The 21,860-nt window shown below is 46.9% G+C and overlaps 1 protein-coding gene across 1 annotated transcript in view; it reads right to left on the reverse strand.

Annotated features, from left to right (window-relative positions):
* The window catches only part of NME7 (NME/NM23 family member 7), a 237,401-nt gene that overhangs the window by 140,316 nt on the left and 75,225 nt on the right, over nt 1-21,860 (reverse strand). Inside the window, exon 3 of the mRNA XM_073667225.1 lies at nt 3,360-3,526. Coding sequence (XP_073523326.1) covers nt 3,360-3,526 — 167 coding nt within the window. The remainder of the gene's footprint in view (nt 1-3,359; nt 3,527-21,860) is intronic.

Raw genomic sequence — 21,860 nt, forward strand, 5'->3', positions numbered from 1 at the left:
CATACCAGGAAAGGGATTAGGGGTGCCATGCATACCAGGACAGGGATTAGGGGTGCCATGCATACCAGGATAGGGATTAGGGGTGCCATGCATACCAGGACAGGGATTAGGGGTGCCATGCATACCAGGACAGGGATTATGGGTACCAAGCATACCAGGACAGGGATGAGGGGTGCCATGCATACCAGGACAGGGATGAGGGATTCCATGCATACCAGAATAGGGATGATGGGTGTCATGCATACCAGGATAGGGATTAAGGGTGCCTGCATACCAGGACAGGGATGAGGGGTGCCATGCATACCAGGACAGGGATTAGGGGTGCCATGCATACCAGGACAGGGATTAGGGGTGCCATGCATATCAGGATAGGTATGAGGAGTGCCATGCATACCAGGATAGGGATTTGGGGTGCCTGCATACCAGGACAGGGATGAGGGGTGCCATGCATACCAGGATAGGGATTAGGGGTGCCATGCATACCAGGACAGGGATGAGGGGTGCCATGCATACCAGGACAGGGATTAGGGGTGCCATGCATACCAGGACAGGGATGAGGGGTGCCATGCATACCAGGACAGGGATTAGGGGTGCCATGCATACCAAGACAGGGATTAGGGGTGCCATGCATACCAGGACAGGTGCCATGCATACCAGGACAGGGATGAGGGGTGCCATGCATACCAGGATAGGGATGATGGGTGCCTTGCATACCAGGATCGGGATTAGGGGTGCCTGCATACCAGGACAGGGGTTAGGGGTGCCATGCATACCAGGACAGGGGTTAGGGGTGCCATGCATATCAGGACAGGGATGAGGGGTGCCATGCATACCAGGACAGGGATTAGGGGTGCCATGCATATCAGGATAGGTATGAGGGGTGCCATGCATATCAGGATAGGGATTAGGGGTGCCTGCATAACAGGACATGGATGAGGGGTGCCATGCATACCAGGACAGGGATTAGGGGTGCCTGCATACCAGGACAGGGATGAGGGGTGCCATGCATACCAGGATAGGGATGATGGGTGCCTTGCATACCAGGATAGGGATTAGGGGTGCCTGCATACCAGGACAGGGATGAGGGGTGCCATGCATACCAGGACAGGGGTTAGGGGTGCCATGCATACCAGGACAGGGATGAGGGGTGCCATGCATACGAGGACAGGGATTAGGGGTGCCATGCATATCAGGATAGGGATTAGGGGTGCCTGCATACCAGGACAGGGATGAGGGGTGCCATGCCTACCAGGACAGGGATTAGGGGTGCCTGCATACCAGGACAGGGATTAGGGGTGCCATGCATACCAGGATAGGGATTAGGGGTGCCATGCATACCAGGACAGGGATGAGGGGTGCCATGCATAGCAGGATAGGGAGTAGGGGTGCCTGCATACCAGGACAGGGATGAGGGGTGCCATGCATACCAGGACAGGGATTAGGGGTGCCATGCATACCAGGACAGGGATTAGGGTGCCATGCATACCAGGATAGGGATTAGGGGTGCCATGCATACCAGGATAGGGATTAGGGGTGCCATGCATACCAGGACAGGGATGAGGGGTGCCATGCATACCAGGACAGGGATGAGGGGTGCCATGCATACCAGGACAGGGATGAGGGGTGCCATGCATACCAGGACAGGGATGAGGGGTGCCATGCATACCAGGACAGGGATGATGGGTGCCATGCATATCAGGATAGGTATGAGGGGTGCCATGCATACCAGGATAAGGATGCCAGGCATACCAGGATGGCGATGGGGACCACATATAAAAAGGAAGGGGGGCGGCATATATACCAGGATGGGGAATATTGTCAGAACTGGGGGACATTACCCCTATACCAGTGTCAGCAGAAGACCCCCTCCCCCTTAAAAGTGCATCATGACCACATTTTTTGCTTAAATTTTTATTTTTTTATTTTCCTCCTCTAAAAACCTAGGTGCGTCTTATGGTCCGGTGTGTTTTATAGTCCGAAAAATACGGTATCTCCTGTGACTGTTCCATCAAAAAATATTGATCCTAAAACACCAATACTTGAAATACCACCCCAAACATTGACACCAGGCTCATTTAGTTGTTGCTCTAATGTTAAATGCATGTTCTCATTATACCAGTAAATACAATTATGTCTGTTAATATGGCCGGATAATTTGAAAGAAGCTTCATCACGCCACATAATGTTATCTAAAATTACTGGATTTTCCTCAATTTCGTTAAGCATAATCTCACTAAATTGCAGCCGCCTGTCTGGATCATCCTCCAATAAACCATGAATTAGACATGGATGATAAGCTTTCCTCCCAATAGATTTCAGGATTCGCATGATAGAAGCTCGTGAAATTCCCAATTCCACAGAGGCTCTTCTGGTGGACTTTTTTGGACTCTGAACAAATGTTTCAGCAACAAGTTGTTTATTATCTTCTGTACTGACTGTTTTGGGCCGACCAGTTTTTGGAGCATTAAGGATTGAGCCAGTGTCATTGAATTTGTCACAAATGCGGTAAATGGTTTGTCTCTTTGGGGCTTGAGTACCAAATGTTTCAACCCAATTTGCTCTAACGGTTTCAGCATTTTGAGATTTCCAATACTCTGTTAAAATCCATTTTCTTTGATCTGTATTTAAATTATTTGCCATTATGTGTTATCTGAATTATCTGAAAAGAAAACAGATTTGGGGGAGATCTATCTGTGAAAACTAGATCTGTGAAACTGTCTCAGTTGCCCTTAGCAACCAATCAGATTCCACCTTTCATTTTCCAAAGAGTCTGTGAGGAATGAAAAGTGGAATCTGATTGGTTGCTAATGGCAACTGAGCCAGTTTCACTCTATACCATGTTTGATAAATCTCCCCCTTCACAACCTTATTACACTTTCTGTCCACCTACTTTTGGACTACCCTGTATATATATATATATATATATATATATATATATATATATATATATATATACACATACATACACACACACACAGAAAGACTGCAATGAAAATAAACTGAAAAGTCAGATGTTTACATAGGGAAATGGGATGTATGGCTGCATAAAATGGTAAGCTTGGATAAAAAGTATAATCACCCAGATGGAATAGCGACCTGGGATCCTGGGATCGCCTGTTTAATATATGCAGGAGCCACACAGTTTTATTAAAAATGCATCTCTGCAAGAGACATAGCCGACTGACCCAACTTGTTAGGAATGTGACAAACAAAAAAGGATTTAACAGTAAGCCGATTTTATCTTCTGATGCCGTATATGAACACAGTGGCTGAAAATGAAAATATTAAGACTATCTTTATTTACAAGAAACATGAGAAAAGTACAGCCGGCACTGGTAGAATTAATGGGTAACACTTACTTCTCCTTTTTACTGCCAACTTTACGGGCGGTGTATTGGTCTCCATAGTCGACTAGGTGAAGTTGACGGGAAAAGACATTTATTTTATTTCCAACGTAGAAGTCTTCTTTCCGCAATGTGTCATACTTAGTTCGCCTCAGGAAGACACGATGATTCTTTACATCATACTGTGATAAATAAAAAATATATATTTTAGTTTTGAGGGGTATATAAAAGGGATAAGAAATGCAAGAAGCAGGTTGCTACTGGAATCATCACAACCTTTGAACAAGGGCCAGGAGGTGCTTAGGGCTCATTCACACGTCGCTTTTTCACATACCAGTGCTATTCGTGTTTTTCACGGACAACCGTGTTTTTCACGGATAACACTTGTGCCTGTGATAGTCTGTGGGGCTGTTCACATGTCAGTGATTTTTTGCGGAACGAGGGGTCTGTGCAAAATTTTGGGACATGACTAATATTTATCCAAATGCTGGATCAAACTCGGCAATGAAAGTCTATGAGTCAGTGAAAAAATTGGGCAGTATTCGGACGCAATCCCACTAAGGCCTCATTCACACGACCGTATTCTGCATCAGTGTTTGTAAGCCAAAACCAGGAGTGGAACTTACAGAAACAAACTACAATTGAAAGACTGAAACAGGCTCTGTGTTTTGGAGACACTCCTGTTTTTGACATACAAATAAGGATGAAATACTGATCAAAAATACTGACATGTGAAGAAAGCCTAATAGATAGGAGAAGATGGAGGAACATTTTTTTTCTCATCAGTGAAAAAACTTCTGAAACTCTGACCAAACTCTGATTAAAATCTGATGAAAATCACTGATGAAACTTGGTCCATTTTTCTCCTAAGTCAAAAAACTGAAGCCTGAATGAGGGTCAAGTGACCGTCCACATTAAAGGAGTATTCCCATCTCCAAGATCCTATTCCAAAATGTAGTAGATGTAATAATAAAAATAATAATAATAATAATAGCAAATACCTCCAGTTAGAAATTTAGTATAGTTTTTGTGATTTGCTATGTTTCTTTCCTCGTGTGCAGGCATTGCAGGACCTTAGGTATCCATGGTTACGACAACTGATACAGTGACAGCTAGTTGCTAGTGGTCATAACCACAGATACCTAAGGTCCTGCAATGTCTGCACATGAGGAAAGAGACATAGCGAATCAGAAAAACTATACCAAATTTCTAACTGGAAGTATTTGCTAATATTATTATTATTATTACTACACCTATTATATATTGGGATAGGATCTTGGAGATGGGAATACCCCTTTAATGCTCATTCAGATGGCTTTTTTTTTTCTTTTTTTTTTTACAAGAAATGTGTTAATTTAGAAAAACTCATCTTCATATACCGTAGGATGTTTCCGAGAGGTTGATTTGGCTAGGACTCATTTGGCTAGGCATTCATGAATGTGGACTGGGCACACTAAATGGTGTGATGGTTTATTTCATGGTTCATAGCATATGAATGAAAAGCGCTTTACAAATGCAGACGATAACTCCATTTACAGGGGATGAAACGGAATAGATTCCACTAGATCTTCTGCTGGGACTTCTAACAATCCAGCAATCATCAATATCAAACAGTCAGGTATAAGTATATAAGAAAGGAAGCAGGGAACTAAAAAGCAAACGTTTAATCAGATTGTATCATTCTAGAGCAAATTACACAAGAAAAATAAGAAATTACCTAGTTGGCTTGTCTGGCAAAGCAGCCCTCCATATGTAGCAATGGCCCGATCAAACATTTTAATCTTAGACACTGACATCTTGCCAACTCATTACAACCACAGGTAGTGCTACATCTCTTCCCATCGTAATTTGTATATAAACCTATCACAATTATTCACCCCTTGGAAACCTCAGCCTTCACCATAACATTGTAATTAAAGAATAGTTCTCATCTTCAGCATACAAGTAAAAAAAAAATTCCATTAAGGCTCTAACCCCAGCTTTCCAAATAAGATTGTTGAAATGATTTGAAAATTCACCTTTTTGAACAGTTTTTCAATGGTGGCACTAGTTATTTCAGCAGGCATTATTATATCAATACAATCAAAAAACTGCAGCCATGCATATCAACAACATAAAAACAGAATTTGCATGCTGAAAATAAGAAACCAGATACATTTTTAGGCAACATTAGCATATTATTAGGGGACAGGAAATTAAAACGGAGGCGCATTAATCAGCCTGATCATCACATTATATACTGGAACAATTGAAAAATAATAGTAATCAAATAAAGTTATATTTAACATTTATGTTGATTAAAAAATGTTATATCGTAGTAGGTCATAGATAAGATGTAAAAAAAGTGCAGTGTTTCCCGACCGGTTCTGTAGTTGAAAATGGAAAAAGTTTTCCTGTACTTGGGACTGTTCACAATAACAGTAATTTTGACGAGGGGAGCCCAAACTTTTACATACCACTGTAAGTAGAAAACCAGCTCACCAAAGCTCTAGGTGTGTAGAAGCACAGATTCCATGGGACCACATATGGAGGTAAATGAGTAAGAGAGAAAGAAAAAGTCCGACCATAAAGTCCCAAACATCAGGTGCAGTGGAAAAATATATATTTTATTTATTACAGGTGACAAAAATGGATAGCAAACAATATCAATAATTACAAAACATTAAAAACATCTAAAAACAGGGGCGCATGTCCGGGTTATGTATGAAAAAATTCATGGTGGGAACAGCCAATTAATAAATAGAAAATCTAATCAATAGACAGCAAGTTATATAGATACACATATACATATGACCGTCACATACAATAGAATATAATATATATTATATACATGTGTATATTGGCATATCGGTGGTATAACCACAATAAAATCGCATGGAAGGTAAATAGAATATAACAATATATAATGTGCCAGTGCATATATATATATATATATATATCTCACTCCCAAAATGTGCAAAATTGCAATATATATCTCTCTCTCCCAAAATGTGCAAAATTGCAACATGTATATAGAGGGGGGAGGGAAGGCTATGTGACGGCCAAATATAACAAAAAATATATTAGCAAAAATAGTAGTCAAAAAATCATTATATTGAGGTACACTCCAAGGCAAAATGTGCACAAGGAATGTTCCTTAACCAATAGACCACATAATTGGAATGTATCGTAATTATAGGATACTTACAATCAATCAACAAGGTTCCCAATCCCAGGCTGCGTCCACCCCGACGCGCGTTTTGGCAAGCGCCTTCGTCAAAAAAATATTTTAAAAGATTCCATGTTATGATTAGATGAGCAACACCTTTTGAAAATCAAGCTGCATCCTTAGTCATAGCTAGCTTTGGCTAAGAATGCAGTTTGCATTCACAACGTGTTGCTCGTCCTATCATGGCATGGAATCTTTTAAAATATTTTTTTCAATAAAATTTTGCAATTTTTATGAAGCTGGAAGCTTCTTTCCTCATTTACCTCCACATTCTGTCTCATGGAATCTGTGCTTCTACACACCTAGAGCTTTGGTGAGGTGGTTTTCTACTTACAGTGGCATGTAAAAGTTTGGGCACCCCTGGTCAAAATTACTGTTGTTGTGAACAGTTAAAGCAAGTTGAAGATGAAATGATCTCTAAAAGGCCTAAAGTTAAAGATGACACATATCCAAGTGTCACAGCTTGTAAACGCTTTTTTTAGTCAGACAAGAGTCTTTCAATTCTTGTTTGATATGTTTTCATTCATTCTTCCTTGGAAAATTCCTCCAGTTCTGTGAGATTCCTGGGTCGTCTTGCATGCATTGCTATTCTGAGGTCTAGCCACAGATTTTCAATGATGTTCAGATCAGTGGACTGTGAGGGCTATTGTAAAACCTTTAGCTTGCGCCTTTTGAGGAAGTCTATCGTGATTTTGACTTGTGATTAGGATCATTATCCTTTTGTAGAAGCCAACTTCAGCTTTTTTACAGATGGTGGTATGTTTGCATCAAGAATTGGTTGAAATTACATTGAATCCAGTCTTCCCTCTACCCATGAAATGTTCGCAGTGCCATTGGCTGCAACACAACCACAAAGCATGATTGATCCACCCCATGCTTAATGGTTGGCGAGATGTTCTTTTCCTGAAATTCTGTGCCCTTTTTTCTCCACACATACCTTTGATCATTGTGGCCAAAGGGTTCTATTTTAACCTCATTGGTCCACAGGACTTGTTTCCAAAATGCATCAGGCTTGTTTAGATGTTTTTGCATATGTCTGACACTGAATTTTATAGTGAGGACACAGGAGTGTTTTTTTTCTGATAACTCTTCCATGAAGGTCATATTTGAGCAGGTGTCTCTGAACAATAGAACAATGTACCACAACTCCAGAGTCTGCTAAATCATTCTGAAGGTTTTTTGCAGTCAAGGGGAAATTCTGATTTGCCTATCTAGCAATCAACAAGCAGATCTCACTGAAATTTTGCTCGGTGTTCCAGACCTTATCTTGACCTCTGATGTTCCTGCTAACAGCCATTGCTTAATTACATTTCAAACTGAGGAAAGTGCAACTGCTGCTTCTTTGTGGACCTCCACCATTTTCAGAGTGCTAGGCAGCTGCTTAGAAGAACCCATGGCTGCTGCTTTTTGGCACAAAGTTAGAGGAGGCTGGATTTTTATTAAGCTGGGAAATTTGCATCACCTGGCCTTTCCTAACGATTATAGTGAACAAGCCATAACCCTAACAGGTTAATTAAGGTCTGAAACCTTGATCAACGTTATTTGAGCACACAAATCTTCAAGTGTTCCCAAACTTTTTGTTACGGATCCGGGTGGTGGAACATCTGTGCTGTGGTGCAAGGAGGGACCAGAGGGGCGTAACTAGGTATCAACTCGGACTGACCAAGGTCGTATGGCAGCTCAATTGACTCCGTGACCAGGGAAGGACCGAGCAGAGGGACCAGGTGCTACTCTGGGCCAGACCTTGTATGAGAGCAGGTGACTCCCATGGGTCAGAAGGCAGGGAATGACCGGTACGGCAGATGAGCACGGCAGGCAGGCTGACGGGTGATCCGGGTGGCAGACACGGCAGGTAACAAGCAGGAGCCTCCAGGTAGGCTGGCTGGTAGGCACGGCAGGTAACAAGCAGGAGCCTCCAGGTAGACTGGCAGGTAGGCACGGCAGGTAACAGGCAGGTGCTTCCAGGTAAGCAGGCGGGCAGGGCCCATAGACAGACTGGCGGACTGGACTGTAGACAGACTGTCGGGCTGGAGAATAGACAAGCTGGCGGACAGGACTGGTAGTCAGGCTGGCGGACAGGACTGGTAGTCAGGCTGGCGGACAGGACTGGTAGTCAGGCTGGCGGACTGGACTGATAGTCAGGCTGGCGGACGGGACGGGTAGTCAGGCTGGCGGACTGGACGGGTAGTCAGGCTGGCGGACAGAACTAGTAGTCAGGCTGGCGGACTGGACTGGTAGTCAGGCTGGCAGCGGGACGTGAGGGCTGAAGCAGAGTTTAACACACAAAGCTACAACCTTGCACGGGCACCTCCATTTTAGAGGAGGTGCCTTTTATATGAGAGGTCCTCCGGCCATTGGCCGGGGACTCCTTAGGACGGCGCGCGCGGCCCCTTTAAGAGGGAGGGAGCACGCACGCGCCCCCTAAGTACAGTGCCCGGGAAGCTGCGCGCACCGACAGCAGCAGGAGCGCCGGAGGACGCCGGGCGGGCAGCGCGGCGATAAGAGGGACGGCGTCTCTGCCTGTCAGAGGGCAGAAACGCCGATACTACAGTACCCCCCCTTTAAGCCCCCTCTTTTTTAGGCCTGAAAGAATTTTTTTAAGGAGAAGAGGGGCGTGGATGTTCTCCCTGGGTTCCCAAGTTCTCTCCTCTGGGCCAAACCCCTTCCAATCCACCAGAAAAAAAGGTTTTTCCTCTTACCCTCTTGGTTGCCAGAATGCTCTCTACCTCATAGACATCCTCAGCGGAGACCGGAGCTGGGGAGGTACCTGGATTGTCGGAAAAAGAATTAAGCACAACTGGTTTGAGGAGAGATACGTGGAAGGAGTTGGGAATCCGTAAGGTGGCCGGGAGTTTTAACTTGTAGGCTACTGGCTTGATTCGCTTGAGGACTTCAAATGGACCGATGAACCGTGGACCCAACTTATAGGAGGGTATTTTGAGACGAACATGTTTGGAGGAGAGCCAAACCTTGTCTCCCGGACGGAATTGAGGCGGATCCAGACGTCTCTTATCAGCATGTTTCTTCATCCGCTCGGAGGATTGAAGAAGTGTGGATCTAGTGTCCTCCAAAATAGTGGAAAATTCGCTGACCAGAGACTCCGCGGCAGGGTTGTCCACTGAAGCGGAAACGGGAAACGGAATCTGGGGATGTTGACTGTAGACCACAAAGAACGGGGACTTGGAAGAAGATTCGCTCTCATGGTTGTTATAGGAGAACTCGGCCCATGGTAGGAGCTCCACCCAATCGGTATGGTGAGCGTTGCCGAAGTGCCGTGGGAAGCTGGTAAGGATCTGGTTGAAACGTTCCACTTGGCCATTGGACTGCGGATGGTAAGCAGAGGAGAAATCCAGGGTGACATCCAGCAGCTTACACGTAGATCTCCAGAAGCGCAAAGTGAACTGGACCCCTCGATCAGGCACAATGTGGAGGGGTAGGCCGTGGAGACGAAAGATGTGATGGATGAAGTCCTTAGCCAGCACAGATGCAGACGGGAGACCAGGCAGAGGGATGAAGTGGGCCATTTTAGAAAAGCGGTCAGCGACCACCCAAATGACCGTACAACCGACAGAAACAGGGAGATCAGTAATAAAGTCCATAGCAATGTGTTGCCACAGGGCAGCAGGCACGGGAAGAGGCAAGAGACGGCCGGCTGGAAGACGTCTGGGAACCTTGTTGCGGGCACAGGACGAACAGGCCGTGATGAAGTCTACCACATCCTGGCGCAGGGTAGGCCACCAGTAATGCCGGGTAATGAGCAGGAAGGTCTTCTTCTGGCCAGCATGGCCGGCTAGTTTGGATGAATGACCCCAGTGAAGAACCTTCTTACGATTCGGAACCGCTACAAAAGTCTTAACGGGTGGGAGACGAGACAGGTCCAAGGGGGCCACATTCCTCACTTTGGAGGGATCGATGATATGCATAGGCTCCTCCTCTTGATCGGAAGACAGGAAGGATCGGGACAAGGCGTCGGCTTTAACGTTCTTGTCCGCCGGGCGGTAATGTAGGGTAAAGTTGAAGCAGACGAAGAACAAAGACCACCGGGCCTGGCGCGGATTGAGTCTTTGGGCATTCTGTAGATATGCCAGGTTTTTGTGGTCAGTATAGATGACCACCGGGTGCAGAGTCCCCTCGAGCAGGTAACGCCACTCCTCCAGCACCAATTTGATGGCTAGCAGTTCTCGGTCTCCTATGGAGTAGATGCGCTCAAACGAGGAGAAGAGCTTGGAGAAGAAGCCGCAGGTTACCATTCTCCCGGATGGAGAATTCTGGGTGAGCACCGCTCCGGCTCCGGAAGAGGAAGCATCAACCTCCAGAAAGAACTGTTTGTTGCTATCCGGACGGTGCAGCACAGGGGCAGAAGAGAAGGCTTGTTTTAAGGAGAGGAAGGCCATTCCTTAGGATTTGCTCCCTTTCGGGTGAGCGCAGAGATGGGAGCAGTCCGGGAAGAGAAATGTGGGATGAAGAGACAGTAATAGTTGGCAAAGCCCAGGAATCGCTGAATCGCCTTCAACCCCTCCGGATGGGGCCACTTTAAGACGGCAGAGACCTTCTCGGGTCCATCCGTAGACCTGTCTTAGAGAAAATACAGCCCAGGAACGGAAGAGAGGTCTGCTCGAAGAGGCATTTCTCAAATTTTGCATATAGGTGATTCTGCCTGAGCCTAAGCAGGACCTGACGAACATCCCTCCGGTATGTAGGAAGATCCGGAGAGAAGACCAAGATGTCGTCCAGGTACACCACCACGCAAGAATATAAGAGGTCACGGAAGATGTCGTTAACTAATTCTTGGAAGACAGCGGGAGCATTACAGAGACCGAAGGGCATCACATGGTATTAATAGTGACCGTCCCGGGTATTGAATGCCGTCTTCCACTCGTCTCCTTGGAGGATCCGGACCAAGTTATACGCCCCACGAAGATCGAGCTTGGTGAAGATCTTCGCGCCTTTAAGGCGGTCAAACAGCTCAGAGATGAGCGGCAGGGGGTATTTGTTTTTGATAGTAATTGGGTTGAGTCCTCTATAATCGATACAGGGGCGTAGTGAACCGTCTTTCTTTTTTACAAAGAAGAACCTGGCTCCAGCCAGGGAGGAAGATTTCCGGATGATTCCCCTAGCCAGATTTTCTTTGATGTACTCCGACATGGCCCGGGTTTCGGCCAACGACAACGGGTAAATACGCCCACAGGGTGGAGTGGCACCGGGTACCAGGTCGATAGGGCAATCATATGGCCTATGAGGTGGCAGTGCCTCTGCCTCCTCCTTGTCGAAGACATCAGCATAGGACAAGTAAGGTGCCGGTAGACCAGGTAAATTAGCGGGAGTAGATGGAGGTCGAGCCGGGCGAACTGGAACCAGGCAGGCCTCATGGCAATCCTGCCCCCAACGGAGCACCTCACCGGATTGCCAATTCAGAACGGGTTCATGTCTCTCTAACCAGGGTAGACCTAGCAAAAGGGGGTAAGAGAATCCGGAAAGCACATGGAAGGAGATCCTCTCTGAGTGCAGCATTCCCACCTGCAGGGTTACGGGCTCTGTGACGAGCAAGATGGTCACCGGAAGGAGTCTTCCATCCATGGAAGAGACTGCCAATGGTTCAGCCAGAAGTTTGGTAGGAATCTGATACTTCTTTACAAGGGACTGGGAAAGGAGATTCCCAGCGGCTCCGGAATCCAGATGTGCAGTTTCAAAGAAGCGGTTCTCTCCACAGAAGATAGAAACGGACAAAGTCAAGAACGGAGAGGATTTACTCTTGCCTAGGACGACCTCTCCGAGCGGTCCTAGACACTGGAGTTTCCCGGCTTCACCGGACAGGAACGGATCAGGTGCTCCTTACTAACACAGTAGAAACAGCTCCCCTCGGCTCGGCGTGTTTCTTGGAAAGACTTGACCATCTTGGTCTGGTCGATCTGCATAGGTTCGGGCGAGCGTGCCCAGGGAGTTGCTGGTTGGGAAGCCGGTTTCTGGAAAACAGGAGCAAGACGAGGAAATCTTCTCTCCCGGGTAGTCTCCTTAGCACGTTCTAGGAAACGGATGTCAATCCGGGTAGCTAGTGACACCAGGTCATCCAGGGTGGTAGCAATGTCCCGGCCGGCTAACTCGTCCTTAATTCAACTGGAAAGACCCTCCCAGAAGGTAGACACCAGGGTCTCGTTGTCCCAGGCAAGCTCAGAAGCAAGGGTACGGAACCGTATGGCATACTGGCCCACGGTGAGACTCCCTTGGCGGAGACTGAGCAATGAGGAGGCAGTAGAAATCCTTCGTCCAAGTTCATCGAAGACCCTCCGGAAGGCAGTGAGGAAAGCCGGAAGATGGGACACCAGGGAATCCCCTCTCTCCCATAGAGGGTTTAGCCATGCCAATGCTTCCCCGGTGAGGTGAGACATGATGAACGCCACCTTGGCCCGGTCAGAGGGAAACTGATGTGCCAGAAGTTCACGTGCACTGGTTCAGAAAGCCCCGACATAAGACGGGGTCACCTCCAAAATGAGGAGGCGCAGAAAGCTGGGGTCCTAGACTGGATGCCATGGTATTGGTAGGCAGCGGCGCTGCGGGAGCGGGTGTCGCTCGACTCGAGGCGGGCACAGGTGGGACAGACAGCGTGTCCAGACGAGAGTTGACAGACCGCAGGTAGGTCAGGATGGTTTCCTGTTGGGATCTCTGACGAGAAACCTCCTGGTACAGGTCAGCAAGCGAAGGGGCCTGGGGGCCACCGGGTTCCATGGCCCGTGCAAACTGTTACGGATCCGGGTGGTGGAACCTCTGTGCTGCGGTGCAACGAGGGACCAGAGGGGCGTAACTAGGTATCAACTCGGACTGACCAAGGTCGTACGGCGGCTCAATCGACTCCGTGACCAGGGAAGGACCGAGCAGAGGGACCAGGTGCTTCTCTGGGCCAGACCTTGTATGAGAGCAGGTGACTCCCACGGGTCAGAAGGCAGGGAATGACCGGTACGGCAGATGAGCACGGCAGGCAGGCTGACGGGTGATCCAGGTAGACGGACTGGCAGACACGGCAGGTAACAAGCAGGAGCCTCCAGTTAGTCTGGCTGGTAGGCACGGCAGGTAACAAGCAGGAGCTTCCAGGTAGGCTGGCTGGTAGGCACGGCAGGTAACAGGCAGGTGCTTCCAGGTAAGCAGGCGGGCAGGGCCCATAGACAGACTGGCGGACTGGACTGTAGACAGACTGTCGGGCTGGAGAGTAGACAAGCTGGCTGACAGGACTGGTAGTCAGGCTGGAGGACTGGACTGGTAGTCAGGCTGGCGGACTGGACTGGTAGTCAGGCTGGCGGACTGGAAGGGTAGTCAGGCTGGCGGGCTGGACGGATAGTCAAGCTGGCGGACAGAACTAGTAGTCAGGCTGGAGGACTGGACTGGTAGTCAGGCTGGCGGACTGGACTGGTAGTCAGGCTGGCGGACTGAACGTCAGGCTGGCGAACTGGACTGGTAGTCAGGCTGGCAGTGGGACCTGAGGGCTGAAGCAGAGTTTAACACCCAAAGCTACAACCTTGCACGTGCACCTCCATTTTGGAGGAGGTGCCTTTTATATGAGAGGTCCTCCGGCCATTGGCCGGGGACTCCTTAGGACGGCGCGCGCGGCCCCTTTAAGAGGGAGGGAGCGAGCGCCCTAAGTACAGTGCCCAGGAAGCTGTGCGCGCCGGCAGCAGCAGAAGCAGGAGCGCCAGAAGACGCCGGGCGGGGAGCGCGGCGGTAAGAGGGACGGCGTCTCTGCCCCCTGACACTACACTTTTGCATCGGCCCATTATCCTTTTTGTAATTTTTAAAATGTAGAAGATGTGCTGTCTGCTGGGTGTTCGGGTTCAACATATTGCGGATCGAACAGACAGATTGCTGGGTGGGGGTGGGGAAAACCCAGCGGTCATGGTACTCATCGGTACCAATGACAAAGTTAGAGGGAGGTAAAAGGTCCTTAAAAATGATTAGAGGGAACTAGGAGAGAACTGAAGGCTAGGACCTCCAAGGTGGTGTCATGAGCGTCACTAGAAACACAGTGGAAGCTTAGGGAGATAAATAAGTGGCTTAGAAATTGGTTCAGGAAGGAAGAGTCTGGGTTCATGGATAACTGGGCCGACTTCGCTGTCAGTTACAGGCTCTACGGTAAGGACGGGCTGCACCTCACTGGGGAGGGTGCAGCTATGCTGGGGGAAAAAAATGGTCAGATGGATGGAGGAGCTTTTAAACTAGGATCTGGGGGGAAGGAGAGTCGTCCTGCTAATAAGGGAATAGATAGAGTAGACAGAGAGAGTGAGACAGTAGGGGTTAATGAGGATTTAGGGGGGGGTATGCAAGGAAAGTAGAGAGCTGAGTATGAGTAATAAATGTGCTGATGGTATTAAATGTCAGCTGGCAAATGCAAAAAGTCTCGCAACCAAAATGAATGAACTGGAGACTCTTATATCAGTCACAGAATACTACGTGGTGGGCATTAAAGAAACCTGGCTGGATGAAAGCCAAGATTGGGTGAAAAACAGAGGGATACACTACATTTAGAAAGGGCAGGAAAGACAAAAAAGGTGGAGGGTGTGTATTTTCGGAAGAGCCAACTTAAAACCTGTGCTCAATGACGACATTGGGAGTAGCAACAACAATGTAGAGTCAGTATGGGTGAATGTATATGGGGATGGCAATAATGGAAAGCTGATAATTGGAGTTTGTTACAAGCCCCTAATATAGCTGAACAGGTAGAGGATGAAATGCTGCAACAAATTAAAAATGCAGCAAATAATAATAGGGTCCTTATTATGGGGGGTTTTATCTATCCAGATTTTCAATGGGACATAGAATCTTCCAGTTGTGCTAAAAGCCGCAAGTTCTTATCCACAGCTCAGGACAATTACCTCTCTCAGCTGGTAGATGAACCAACCAGGGGAGGTAATCTGTTGGATCTGGTGCTGTCAAATAGACCAGATACAATTTCAGATCTACAGGTCAGGAAGCATTTGGGAAGCCGTGACCATATATGGTAAGTTTCAATGTAATTTTTAATCAAACATTCAAAAGGGGAAATGCAAAAAACTGGATCTTTAGGAAAGCTGATTTCAAAAAATTAAGGGAAGAGCTTAATCGGCTAGAGGGTAAACTGGGACCACGTCATGGCAACTGGGGATACCGAACATAAATGGGGCATGTTTAAGGAAATACTACTAGAATTCTGTAGAGAATTTATACCCTCTGGTAATAAAATGTCCAGGAATAAAAAGAAACCATTATGGATAAATAAGACAGTACTAAGTTTAATAAGACAAAAACAAAGGGCATTCAAAATCTTGAAGGCTGAGAATACAGAAATAGCTCTTCAAGAGTATAAAGACCTAAATAAGAAATGTAAAAAAGAAATCAAGCTAGCAAAATTATCTACAGAGAAACAATTCGCCAGCGACTTTAAAATAAATCCCAAAAATTTTTATAAATACATCAATGCCAAAAAGAAAAAAACAGATGATACTGGCCCCTTAAAAGACGATAACATAATTATAGAGGACAAAGAAAAGGCTGAGATATTAAACAGGCACTTTTCATCCATGTTCACCAACAAACCGTCTGTTCCAGGGATCTTTCAACAGGGCAAAAATCAAAGTTCACCACCTGATATAACTAGTTTAACACAAAAAGAAGTACGCCTGCGTCTGAGCAAATTAAACATTGACAAATCCTCCAGCACAGATGGCATTCATCCACAGATACTGAGGGAATTGAGCTCAGCAATTGACAAACTGCTGTATTCATATGCTTAGACTCTCTGGTAACAGGTGTAGTGCCACAGGATTGGAGGATAGCCAATGTGGTACCGATATTTAAGAAAGGTAAAAAGGTGGATCCAGGTAACTACTGTACAGTAAGTATGACATCAGTAGTGTGCAAAGTTTTTGAGGGCATCATAAGAGATTACCTGCAGAGTTACATCACAGAGAATAATATAATATATCATAATAAGCACAGATTCATGAAAGATAGGTCATGTTTAACCAACATGTTGGGGTTCTATGAGGAGGTAAGTGCAAATCTGGATGTTGGAAATGCGGCGGATGTGATTTATCTGGACTTTGCAAAGGAATTTGATACTGTATCATATAGCAGCCTTATACTGAAGCTACAGAAGCAAGGACTTGGGGGAACTATGCGCAGATGAGTAAGGAATTAGATAAATGATAGGAAACAAAGAGTCGTCATAAATGGTACATTCTCTAAATGGGATATAGCCAGCAGTGGGGGCCGCAGGGATCTGTGCTAGGACTGGTTCTTTTTAACCTTTTTATTAATGATCTTGTGGATGGGATTGAAAGTAAAGTGTCAGTATTCGCTGACGACACCAAACTTTAATATTTTACATAATCTGATCTTGACATTACGATATAGCAGAACGATCTGGATAAGATGACTGAATGGGCAAACACTTGGCAGATGAGGTTCAATGTAGATAAATGTAGAGTAATGCACCTAGGACAGAGTAATCCTATTGCTACATATACATTAAATGGGAGTATACTCGGGACAACAGAACAGGAGAAGGACTTGGGCATTCTGGTTACAAGTAAGCTGAGCAGCAGTACTCAATGTCAAGCAGCTGCCGCAAAAGCAAACAAGATTTTAGGATGTATAAAAAAGATCCTAGTTACTTACCGGTAACGGGATTTTACAGAGCCCATGACAGCACCACCTGAGAGAGGGTATCCGCCCACCAAGGACAGGAACCTACTGAATAAAAAGGCGGTACCTCTCCTCCGCATCAGTTTTGTTTCAGAGCATGAGAGGGCCTCCGAAGACAGGTTAATACATAACCACCACCTCAACATTTGTACTAAACACCTTAAAAAGTGCACACCACAGTGATAAAGGGGAGGGAATTAATAGGGTGCTGTCATGGGCTCTGTAAAATCCCGTTACCGGTAAGTAACTAGGATCTTTTCCCCTTCTCCCATGACAGCACCACCTGAGAGATTTATAGAGATCAAATACCAGAGGGAGGGATCACCGCTTGCAACACCCTTCTACCAAAGGACAGATCAGTAGAAGAGGAAAGGTCAAGACGGTAATGTTTGTAAAATGTAGCGGGGGATGACCAAGTTGCCGCCTTACATATGATGTCGATGGGCACATCCGCCTTCTCAGCCCAGGAAGCAGCTACCGCTCTGATGGAATGGGCCTTCAGGTTCTCAAGAACCGGCAGATTGCTAGAATAGTAGGCTAAGCTAATAGTATCCCTGACCCATCTAGCTATGGTCCCCCTTGTAACCTTAAGTCCTTTCCTAGCCCCCTGAAAGGATATAAATAAAGCGTCACTCTTTCTCCAGGCTTTTGTCACTTCCAAATACTGGACTAACACCCTCCTAACATCTAAGGTGTGAAGCTTATGTTCCTCAGAATCTCTAGGATTAGGATAGAAGGAAGGGAGAGTGATTACTTGCGTCCTATGGAACTTGGAGGCTACCTTTGGAAGATAGGCCGGGTCTGGTCTTAAGATTACTCTATCCATACATACTTGAGTGAATGGATGGTTAACGGATAGTGCGTGTAAGTCACTGACTCTACGAGCTGATGTCAGGGCCACCAGTAGAGCAGTCTTTAAAGTTAAGATTTTTTCTGAAACCTTCTCTAAGGGCTCGAAGGGAGGTTTGGTTAATGCTTCCAGAACTAAATTAAGGTCCCAAGGAGGCATTCTTGGAACAGGAATAGGTCTGGATCTATGACAGGCTTTAATAAATCTAATGATCCATCTATTTGCTGCCAAGTCATAATTATAGTGCCCCCAGAGCTGATACCTGTACCTTAAGAGTACTGGTGGCTAGTCCCATGTTTAACCCCTTCTGGAGGAATTCTAGTATGGCCTCAATAGGAATCCTCCCTTTGGCGGACTGACCCGAGGTAGACAAGAACTTAGCCCAGGTTCTACCATAGATTCTAGTTGTTATCGGTTTTCTACTTGCTAGAAGGGTAGTAACAAGATCCAGAGAAAACCCCCTTTGCGTCAATAGCGACCTCTCAAAATCCAAGCTGTCAAATGCAGGCCCGCTCTTTGGGGATGACAGACTGGGCCCTGTCTGAGGAGATCCGGGATGTCCGGAAGAACCCATGGATCTGCTTGGGACATTCTCTTCATCCAAGTGAACCATGGTCTCTTGGGCCAGAACGGGGCGATCAATATAACCCTCGCCCGTTCCTCTCGGATCTTCCTCAGGATAGTAGGGATCAGTACTAAAGGGGGAAAGGCATAAGCTAGAGTGAAATCCCACGGAATCTGCAGCGCGTCCACCGCAAAAGCCCCCTCTTTTGGATTCAGGGAGCAAAAGGTTTCGGTCTTCCGATTGTGTCTGTTTGCAAATAGATCTATCTGGGGCTGTCCCCACCGATCCACAATCTGCTGAAAAACGGCTGGATTCAACTCCCACTCTCCTTGTTTCAGGATGTGACGACTCAAGAAAAAGGCCTTTATGTTCTCTTCCCCTTTTATATGCAGTGCGTAACCAGCCGACTCTCGGCAAACCTGAAGATCTGATCCGCTATTAACATCAGAGGGAGAGACCTGGTACTCCCCTGATGATTGATGTAGGCGACTGTTGATCTGTTGTCTGACATTATCCTGATGTGAGGACCCTGAAGAACAGAACTGAATTCTTTTAGAGCGTTTCTGGCTGCCAACAGCTCTTTCATGTTGGAAGAGAGACTTGTCTCGCTGTCCGACCAGAGGCCTTGTACAGAACGATCCCTTAGGTAAGCTCCCCAACCTTCCGCACTTGCGTCTGTTGTAATTGTATCCGACACCTGGGAGGTCCAAGGAACCCCCAAAGATAGGTTGACCGGAGATGTCCACCAGTCCAGGGAGTTGATCACGATATCTGGAAGAGATATTTTCCCATTCAGGCGACCTTTGAGCCGCCTGTCCGCTGCCAGAATCTCCTGTTGAAGACATCTGGAATGGTGCTGGGCCCACTGAACCGCCGGGATGCAAGATGTCATTGTACCCAACAGAGACATTGCACTCCTCAGGGTCATGGTCGGATTGCTGACAACCTGAGATATTAGGGATCTGATCTTCAGCTTCTTTTCCTCTGGCAGAAGACAGGTTTGGTTTTCTGAGTCCAGAATGAGACCCAGGAAAGACTGAACCCTCTTTGGTTCCAGCCTTGACTTCTCCAGATTTAACAGCCAACCTAGGCGCCTTAGACTGGCCATGACGTCCGCCAGGGCTAGAGCACAGAGTTGACTTGATCTGCCCACTACTAAGAAGTCGTCCAGATAAGGGATGACCAGAATATCTCTTTCCCTCAAGTGCGCCGTGACCTCCAGAATAATTTTTGTGAAGACTCTCGGCGCCATGGAAATGCCAAAGGGAAGAGCTGCGAACTGAAAATGCCTTACGTGCCTGCCGAATTGTACAGCTACTCTTAGAAACTGTTGATGATCTGGCAAAATCGGGACGTGGTAGTAGGCGTCCTTCAGATTGAGGACGCACATAAAACAGTCCGGAAATAACATCTTTATGGCCGATTTTATTGTTTCCATCTTAAACGGCCTGTAGATTAAATGGTCGTTCAGCCTCTTTAAGTTCGCAATGGTCCTGAAGGAGCCGTCCGGCTTCTTTATTAGGAAGAGAGTCGAATAGAATCCTCTTCCTTGCTCGGGTGCAGGTGTTTCCACCAGAACTCCTTTCATGAGCAGAGAGAGAACTTCCGGCTGTAAGGCTATCTGTTCCGCTAAACCTCTGGGGGCTGATATTTTGACAGTGTTCTTGGGCCTGCTTTTGAACTCCAATGTGAGCCCCCTCCTGATTATCCCTAAATTTCCTTCCAGGCAGGCAGGAAGTGGGACAATCTTCCTCCCACCTGGGGGGAACTGTCACTTAGGGGCTTTCTTATTCTCGGAGGAGGGACCCCCGAACATGAAGCCTCTGTTATACGGCTTTCGGTCTTTCCAGTTACCTTGGTCTCTGGGAGCTTTACTGCGGCAGTATTTTCTCTTCCGAAAGGAACTGTTAAATCGGGAACCAGACACCGTGGGAAATCCATGTTTTTTGTCTGCGGCTTTATCTAGGATGTCATCTAGACCTTTGCCGAACAAGAAGTCCCCCTCACAAGGGATTGAGCACAGTTTAGACTTTGACTGCACATCCCCTGGCCAGCTCTTGAGCCATAGCGCCCTACGGGCTGCATTAGAGAGATTTGCAGACCGGGCAGCCAGCCTAACTGAATCTGCCGATGCATCTGCCAGGAATGCAGCCGCTCCCTGCACAAGAGGAAGGTTTGATAGAATTTTCTCCCTGGACACATTCCCCCTGATCTGGTCTTCCAATTGTTGAAGCCAGATCATCATAGATCTAGCTGTGCAGGTGGCTGCTACTGCCGGTTTAAGGGCCCCTGCTGACGACTCCCAGGCTTGTTTAAGGAAGGACTCCGCTTTTTTATCCAGTGGGTCTTTTAAGGCTCCTAAATCCTCAAAGGGCAGAGTGGATTTTTTTGAAGATTTTGAAATGGCCACGTCAATCTTAGGGGTTTTGTCCCATTTAGCCGCATCCTCATCCTCATCCTCAAAGGGGTACCTCCGCTTGGAGGATGACGGCAGCTGACCCTTCCTCTCCAGTTTCTTCTATTCCCTTTCTATCAGAGATTTAATCCTGTCATTGACCGGGAATGAGCGTCTCCTCCTTTGGTCTAAGCCCCCGAACATAACATCCTGGATTGTTCTGGGCACCTTGGTATCGGTAATACCCATAGTCCCTCTGACGGCTTTAACTAGTTTCTCAGTATTATCAACCGAAAAACAAGGTCTGCCCCCCCCCATCATCATCCGAAGACTCCGATGACGATGAGGAGTGATTAGAGGAGGAAGGCAGTTCTCTCGTAAAACGGGACTCCACTGATTCCTCTGATTCTGAAGAAACTAGTTTTCGCTTCTTCTTTTTGAGTGAGGTTAAGCCTCTTAAAGACTCTCTGACCTCTGTCTGGATTAGATTCTTTAATTCTAAAGAAAACCTGGGGGACTCCTCTGCAATGGTTTTCTGAATACAGTCCGAGCAAAGGTTTTTGGCATAGGAGGTGGGAAGACCGATTTTGCATAAAGCACACTCCCTGTTTTTACTTTTAGCACTACACTTCTTCGCCTCCTGCCCCAAGAAATGAAAGGAGAAGAAGGAGGAAAAGAGAGAGAGAAGAGCACATTATTCAGGGTGAGACTTTCACGAAGATCACTCACCACACTGCCGTTCAGACTAGGGTACCGGAGGCGGTGGTTGCCATTCACATGAGGGCTCCCATCTGGCGGAGGTGGACTGACGAAGTCTTTTCTGACCAGTC

This window comes from Phyllobates terribilis, unplaced genomic scaffold (genome assembly GCF_046119375.1).
Source record: "Phyllobates terribilis strain yellow unplaced genomic scaffold, ASM4611937v1 Scaffold_2__4_contigs__length_985480577, whole genome shotgun sequence".
Taxonomy (NCBI): Eukaryota; Metazoa; Chordata; class Amphibia; order Anura; family Dendrobatidae; genus Phyllobates; species Phyllobates terribilis.